Source organism: Nestor notabilis, unplaced genomic scaffold (genome assembly GCF_000696875.1).
Source record: "Nestor notabilis isolate BGI_N333 unplaced genomic scaffold, ASM69687v1 scaffold3264, whole genome shotgun sequence".
Classification (NCBI taxonomy): domain Eukaryota; kingdom Metazoa; phylum Chordata; class Aves; order Psittaciformes; family Psittacidae; genus Nestor; species Nestor notabilis.
In genome coordinates this window covers 865-8,898 of record NW_009926711.1, presented here as the reverse complement: position 1 = coordinate 8,898, position 8,034 = coordinate 865, and the positions used below count along the sequence as shown (strand labels likewise).

At 51.7% G+C, this 8,034-nt stretch overlaps 1 protein-coding gene across 1 annotated transcript in view; it reads left to right on the top strand.

Moving 5' to 3' along the window:
• TMPRSS9 (transmembrane protease, serine 9) overlaps positions 1 to 6,932 on the top strand; it is a 14,298-nt gene extending 7,366 nt beyond the window's left edge. The window contains exons 10-18 of the mRNA XM_010013671.1: positions 293 to 464; positions 1,604 to 1,875; positions 2,570 to 2,706; positions 3,229 to 3,586; positions 3,676 to 3,792; positions 4,382 to 4,553; positions 5,241 to 5,506; positions 5,996 to 6,132; positions 6,527 to 6,932. Coding sequence (XP_010011973.1) covers positions 293 to 464; positions 1,604 to 1,875; positions 2,570 to 2,706; positions 3,229 to 3,586; positions 3,676 to 3,792; positions 4,382 to 4,553; positions 5,241 to 5,506; positions 5,996 to 6,132; positions 6,527 to 6,688 — 1,793 coding nt within the window. The 3' untranslated portion in view covers positions 6,689 to 6,932. The remainder of the gene's footprint in view (positions 1 to 292; positions 465 to 1,603; positions 1,876 to 2,569; positions 2,707 to 3,228; positions 3,587 to 3,675; positions 3,793 to 4,381; positions 4,554 to 5,240; positions 5,507 to 5,995; positions 6,133 to 6,526) is intronic.
• Positions 6,933 to 8,034: the final 1,102 nt, after the last annotated feature.

The following is an 8,034-nucleotide window of genomic DNA, read 5'->3' as shown; positions in this document are numbered from 1 at the left end:
GGCCTGTTGGGACACAGGGGCTTGGAGCAACCTGCTCTAGTGGAAGGTGTCCCTGCCCATGGCAGGGGTTGAGCTTTAAGGTCCCTTCCAACCCAAACCAGGCTGGGACTCTGTGACTCTATGGTTGTGCACAACCAGGGACTGCCATGATCAGCAGGCAGGGCTTGGGCAGATGCCTCACACCTCAGCCCTGCCCTATCCCTGCTCAGACTCACTGGTTTGAGAGACCAAATGTCTCCTCATTTGTCTTCTGCTAGGAGTACTCATACATCATGCTTTGGCTTTTGTTCAGAGTGTGGACAGCGACCTGGGTTCTCTAAACCCATCAAGATTGTTGGAGGAACAGATGCTTCCAGAGGAGAGATCCCCTGGCAAGTCAGCCTCAAAGAAGACTCGAGGCATTTCTGTGGAGCCACCATAATAGGGGACCGCTGGCTGCTGTCAGCAGCTCACTGCTTCAATGAGTAAGAGTCCATCCCTGCACTGCTGCTCCAGCTCATCTGCCCATGGCCATGGAGCCAAACCCACCACTGTGACACTGGGAAAACCAAGAACACACACTGGACATGAATATTTGTTATAGCCAGAGATTCATAGGAAAAGGGGTTTTATGGGGAGGCTGGGATGAGGCAGAGAAAGGTTAAAGTAGCCTTGGAAGGGAGCAGGAACAACCCCTCTAATAGGGTGTAAAGGTGCCACAAGAACAGAGTTTGTCAAGAAATAGAACCTTAAAAATTGGCTGTTATATATGGATGTGGTCAGCTGTTAAAGGGAAGATGGTCAGTTCAATCCTGCAGAGCAAGAGCCCAAGCCCAAATTGATAACCTAGATAAAGAAATGTGTAGCAAGAGGATAATGCTTGTCCGAAGGCAGAAAAGGGGGGGACAACCTATGAAGCGTTTCAAGATGACCTTATGCTTTAAATAGCCTGGCAATAAAGCAGCAAGTGAAATGCAAGGTTGGCAAGTGTGAAGTGAGGCACGTATCAGAAAAGCAGTGCTTTCTGTCTGCAGGTGATTATGGGTCTCCATCAGCTTTACCATTCAGAACAAGAGGTCAGAAATACCATGGATATTGCCATGGGAACAGCAGTTCTGTGGGCAGTGGCAATTAGAGAGCATGGAAATGCTAGAAATCATTAGAGAAACAACTGAGGGTACCAGTGTATTGCTGGTAATCCAGCATGTACCCACTTCTCTAACATTTCATGCAGCACTGGAATAACATTGTGAAAAGGCTAACACAAGACACAAGGATGAGCTGGGTGTGGAACAGCATCCATACCAAGCATGACAAAGTAGATCAGCCTTGACTTGGAAAAGGAGACAACTGGGAACTTGTGATAGGGACCATACAATTCCAAAAGTTACAAAGTGCTTGGGGAATATTTAGGGTTTGCCTGCTCTTCAGGAGCCATCCAATGTGTGTCACTGCTGGGAGCAGCTCTTTGGGCCTGACTTCGTAGGGCTGTTCTGGCTGCTGAACTCTACTTTGCCAAGTGGGGTCTCAAACACTGATCGTTAGAAGGTGTCTGCAATTTAAACGTCAGAATTCCCACTGGGCGCGTGTGTGAGTTTGCATGTTTAGAGTTATGTATTTGCAGGACAAATCCAGAAGAGATCGAAGCCTATGTGGGAACAACATCACTCAATGGAACAGATGGGAGTGCAGTGAAAGTCAACGTAACCAGAGTGATCCAACATCCTCTCTTCAGCCCTTTTATTCTGGACTTTGATGTGGCTGTCCTGGAGCTGGCAAGACCTCTTGTCTTCAACAAACACATCCAGCCCGTGTGCCTGCCGCTTGCTGCGCAGAAGTTTGCTGTTGGCCAGCAATGTGTCATCTCTGGGTGGGGTAACCTCCAAGAAGGGAATGGTGAGCAGTGATCCATCACCAGCCGACTGAGCGACAGGCTCAGCAGCAAAGCCTGTGCAACCCAGAGTCCATACAGGACAGGGGCCAGTAACAGGGGCAGTCAGGAACTGGCAGAAACACAAGAATAAGGGCACACAGAGCGCTACCTTAATCCACAGTTATTTAGGAGCCACCAGCAAAGAAAATAGAGCAGCTTGGCAGGAACTAGGAGAAACCTGCTGGGCTCCTCTCAGCAGTTCTCCCATGTGAAGCAAGAGTGGAGCACTGCCTCAGGGCCCTGCTGTAGCTCTAGCAGGACAGTACGTCCTCCTCAGCAACCACACTCGGTTGCAAAGATGCTCCAAGCAATTAGAAAAAGCAAAGATCCCATTGCAGGGAGGAGGCCTGAGGTGGCACATGTGCTACCAAAGAGGCCCAACACTCCCTCCAACAGTTAACCAGGAGCCCACAAGCTGTCTAGAGAATAGAAACTTGCTGCCTGTGTGCAGTATCCTTGGCACAGGTATGAAGCTGCGCCCTGGTGAAACTGCAACCTGGGAAGCCAGGAGCTTCAGGGCTGCTGAGAGTTCATGTAGGACTCAACCCCTCTGTGGGATTAGAGGCTGTTTTCCTCAGACATGGGTTGGGTCAGTCTAAAAGCCATTAGCTCCCACTTCCCTCTGCTCCACTCACTAATCCTGTGGTTTTCATGCAGCCACCAAGCCTGAGATCCTGCAGAAAGCCTCTGTGAGCATCATAGACCAGAAAACCTGTGACTTCCTCTACAACTTCTCCCTCACTGACCGAATGATCTGTGCTGGCTTCCTGGAGGGGAAGATAGACTCATGTCAGGTAAGAGTCTGGGATTTCTCTATTTTCCCATGGTTGGTCCCAGGAAGCTGGGCTAACTCCCAGCCTCAGCACATCCTTGGGAAATGCTTACTCAGCTGCTGTAATCCACAAGTCGCCGAGCTCAGAAACCCCAGCCCATGGCCTTGGAGCTTTAGAAAAGTAAATAAAGCCCCATTAAGTTGAGCATGACTTAAACCAACATCTTGCTGCTCCGTGTGGCCAGTCTGGACAAAGCAGATCTCCGGTGGCAGCAAGGCAGTGGTAGCTGCTGGTGGCTGTACTTCACTTGTGGAAAGGTGCTGTCAGGAGCTATGAATGACAAATGTCACTTGTATCTGTGCAGCCACTGATCCTAGTTCCAGCCTCTGCACGCTCATGTCTCGCACACACGCTGCAGACAGACCTGCAGGGCCAGAGAAAGAAGAGTTAGCTGAGTCCTGCCAGTGTGGCTGAGAGGCAGCCCCATGTGGATCTGTCTTGGGGAGATCAGACTGAGCAGCCATTGCCTTGCTTCTTCCTCAGGGAGATTCAGGTGGACCCTTGGCCTGTGAGGTGACCCCAGGAACGTTTTATCTGGCTGGCATCGTGAGCTGGGGAATTGGTTGTGCCCAGGCTATGAAACCTGGTGTGTACTCCAGAATTACCAAACTCCAAGACTGGATCCTGGAAACCATCTCACAGTTGCCCAGTCCTGGCACAAGCACCCCTTCCAGTTCAGCCATGGCCAGAACTTCTCCTGCAGCCACTCTCACCCGCCAGCCCAGCACATCTGCAAGCCCAGTGAAAAGAACCACCCTGGGAATGAAAACAACCACAACCATGGAAGAAACCTTCCCAGCTCTGGAAACCAGTGAGCCTACCAAGCCCACCCAAACCCCAGGTAAAACTGACATTCATTGACATGCTGGGAGGACACTTCCAGCCCCAGCACAGAAGGTACTGAGCAGGCCATGGGTTATTGCCTTCCAGAGGTGCCTTGTACCAGCCTCACCTTCAAGTGTTCCAGCAAGGTGTGTATTGGGAAAGAAAACCCTGAATGTGATGGCATTGTGGACTGCAGCAACGGCTTCGACGAGCGCAACTGCGGTGAGTACAACTGCTGCCCAGCTTTATTACACTGCCCAGCTCCCCACTGCAACCCACCGACTTCACATGGACCGTCTTGGGGCCCATGTTTTATGCTGGGTACCTGCACTTCCTGGTCTGCCAGAGCCTGTAACAAGATGAAGCTGGACGAGCAGAGTTCAAATTTTCTGGCAGAAAATGTGGTGTTTTCTCCTCTGTTAGAAGCATCAGACCCATTTCGCAGCACTCAGGCCTTCTAGCCAGTAAGACTGAGTACAAGCTGGCAAGCCAGCTCTGCACAATGTGGCAGTCCAGGAGATGTCTTGTCATCCCCAGGACTGGTCCTTGGGCTGTACATTCCTTGCTGTGTGTCAGCTCAGCCAGTCCATCCAAACGTCCCCTCCTCACATACCACACCACTGGCAGGTGTGATCTGTGATAACAAGTAGAAGTTCCCAAACCCTGCCATGTCTGCCAAGCCTTCCCTCAGATGGGTGCCCTATGGATGTCTCCCCTGGACACTGCCCCATGCCATGGGCTATGGAAGGAGGGTAGATAGCCCGTTCACTTATGGTTATTTAAAACCATAGTGCCTCTTCCTCTGTCCCAGATTGTGGCTCTACAACTGTTCTGGCCTTCAGCAAGATCGTGGGTGGCAGCACTGCGGCTCGAGGAGAATGGCCCTGGCAAGTCAGCCTCTGGCTTCGGCGGAAGGAGCACAAGTGTGGGGCTGTCCTCATCGCCGACCGGTGGCTGCTCTCTGCAGCTCACTGCTTTGATATGTAAGCCAAAGATGGGCTTCACTCCCATAAACTCATCTGCTCTCCCCCTGACTTGCATCCAGCACCACGGCTGCGATGCTGTGCCCCACTGGAAGTACACGCTCTCTGTTGTGGACGTGCCTCTATGGGTAAGGGTGAGGAGGAATGAATCATAAAACCACAAACTGGTTTGTGTTGGAAGAGACCTTAAAGATCCTCCTGCTCCAACCCCTGCCCTGGGCAGGGACACCTTCCACTAGAGCAGGTTGCTCCAAGCCCCTGTGTCCAACCTGGCCTTGAACACTGCCAGGGATGGGGCAGCCACAGCTTCTCTGGGCACCCTGTGCCAGCGCCTCGGCACCCTCACAGGGAAGAGCTTCTGCCTCAGAGCTCATCTCAATCTCCCCTCTGGCAGGTTAAAGCCATTGCCCTTGTCCTGTCCCTACAGGCAAAAAAGCCCCTCTCCAGATTTCTTGCTGACCCCCTTTAGGTATTGGAAGACTGTTATAAAGTCTCCCCTGAGTCTTCTGCAGGCTGAACAAACCCATGAATGAGTGAAGCAAAGCCTGGGTATGTCCACAGCGTGATGGAGGCAGAGGTCCTGTCCTCACAAGGTGTGGGCATAGCGCAGGCCAGCCCCACCAGCAGAGGAACACCCCTCCTTGTGAGGCCATGCTCCTAACAGCCAGATTTGCTGTCTTTCTGCAGTTACAGTGACCCCAAAATGTGGGTGGCCTTTCTAGGAACACCCCTCCTGAGTGGCGTTGATGGCAAAATGGAGAAAATATTCCGTATCTACAAGCACCCTTTTTACAACGTCTACAGCCTGGACTACGACGTGGCCCTGCTGGAGCTGAGCACACCCATCAAGTTCAGCAGCACCATCAAACCTATATGTCTCCCAGACAATTCACACGTCTTCCATGAAGGAGCCAGGTGCTTCATCACAGGCTGGGGCTCCACGAAGGAAGGAGGTACTGGCTGAGAAGGTTCCCTCGTTCCATGCTAAGTGTCACCTACCCTGTGAGCCCAAACATCTCAATTCCCACTCCACTGTCCCAAGCACTCCCCCATCAAGCAATACCAACCTGGGCAAAGCCTGGTGTCACCCCAATTTCCTCCCCATGTGCCATGCATTGTACTCCTTCATCTGGTTACACCTCTGCCCTCTTGCAGCCTTCCCAAGCTTTTTACATGCCAGCCACAGTGCTCCCCATCCCTGTAGCAGCTGCTCCTGCAGTATAAGAACCATCCCAATACCATTTCAATCTGGTCAATGAGCTGCCTGACAAACTACACACCAAAGGGACCTTGCAGTGCTTGCTCTGCTGGGAAGAATGAGGCCTGATTCTCTTACCCTGTTAGGTCTTTCCCCTTGGCAAGCAAGTACGGCTGCAGAGCCCCCACTCCCTGTACTTCTCACATGCTCTGCACCAAGCTAACAGCTATACTTGTCTCCTCAGGTCTCATGTCAAAACATCTGCAAAAAGCAGCAGTGAACATGATTGGAGACCAGGCTTGCAAAAAGTTCTACCCGGTGCAGATCAGCAGCAGGATGGTGTGTGCCGGCTTCCCGCAGGGCACCGTCGACAGTTGTTCGGTGAGTGTGAGGACAGCAAACACTGGCTGGGACATCCCCTCGAGAGAGCCTTGCCCTGCCTCCCTAGCTCAGCTCTCTGTCATCCATCTCCACTGGCAGTTGCAATTACCCAAGCCCCTCGTTCTGCTTGTTCCACCAACCTGCCAGGGAACAGGCAGAGAGGTAATGCCAAGCGAGAGACCACAGGGATAGCATGGGGCCCTTTCATGACTCTCTTGTGCCTCCCAATAGTGTTCCATGTTCCAGAACCCTAATGTTATGCAAGCACATCACTGAGGAGTCCAGCTTGGAAGCAGGCTCTGGGGGAGCTGTCCCAGGGAGGAGGAACATCTCAGCTGTGGAGGGCTGGGCTGCTGCTTTGGCTTGATACAGGTCCCTTTTCCTCTTTCTGCAGGGCGACGCAGGTGGGCCCCTGGCTTGTAAAGAACCCTCAGGGAAGTGGTTTCTAGCAGGAATCACAAGCTGGGGCTATGGCTGTGCCAGGCCATACTTCCCTGGTGTCTACACCAAAGTCACAGCTGTCCAGGGCTGGATTGCGCAGAACCTCAAGCTCTGAAGCTGCGTTTCACCACTCAGGGAAGAAGACAAATGAGAAGAGTCATTGTCAGATGATGCACTAACCCCTCAGCTATTGTACATCTGTCTTGTTGCTGCAAAGGAGTGATGATGGCCTGCACTGTTATCAAGCAAATGCCAGTGTTGTGTGACCCACTGCAACTGTGACACCAGGGCATTGGATAAGAGCTTTGCATAGAAAGGTCCAATTCTAGACATTTTCTATAAATAAATGAGGCCTGTCCATCTTGAAACCTGGCCAAATACCCTACGCATTAAACCATGATTTTCTAGTGGGAGGGGTGACTGAAATATAAACCCAGGCTGGTTTGGGTTGGAAGGGACCTCAAAGCTCCTCCAGCTCCAACCCATGCCATGGGCAGGGACACCTTGCACTAGAGCAGGTTGCTCCAAGCCCCTGTGTCCAACCTGGCCTTGAACACTGCCAGGGATGGGGCAGCCACAGCTTCTCTGGGCACCCTGTGCCAGCGCCTCAGCTCCCTCCCAGGGAAGAGCTTCTGCCTCAAAGCTCATCTCAGTCTCCCCTCTGGCAGGTTCAAGCCATTCCCCTTGTCCTGTCCCTACAGGCTCTTGTCCAAAGCCCCTCTCAAGCTTTCTTCTAGGCCCTCTACGTACTGGAAGGCTTCTACATCTCCTCATAGATCCGACCACCAAAATTGAACAGCAGCTGCTATCCCAAACCCCTTCCTAATCTTTGGCACTTAAACTCTGCATCTAGGTATAGTGAGAGGTTTCTTCTTTCCCAACCCAGCTGGCACTGAGATCCACCACTTTCCCAGCTAGAACACTAGCAAGGTGGCAGACCTGGCTTCCAGGCATAGCTTAGCTCAAGATGGGCTCAAATGCACGGCTGGAACACTGTGGGATGCTCTTATCAATGAAATAGGGCTGCTGTACAGCCAGTACCACAAAACTCATACAGCCAGAAAGAAAAGTAAAAAGGCCTCTAAGCAAACCTGGCTGGAAAGCACTTTATTTTCAAGTAGTCATTCTACCCAGCCTGGATGGCAAACTGCAGTTCAGTTTCAATTAATCCAAATACCCAGTTATCTCCTAATAATTCACCTTGTGTGAGAACACTTTAGTCCCTTCACAGAAGCCACCAACCATAGTGGGAGATTAAGTCAGGTTCTCCCACATCCCTTGAATGTCCTAGCAGGCAAGGAGATGTTATCCCTCCAGTCTGTCTCCCTGCCCCAGCAAACAGTGAAGTGTTTATAAAACACAACAGAGCTTCAGATGAAGGGATTTCAAAAATCTACCTACAGGGACATGGGCACCTTTTTTCTTCAACTCTCCTCTTCCAGCTGCTGTGCACACTATTGA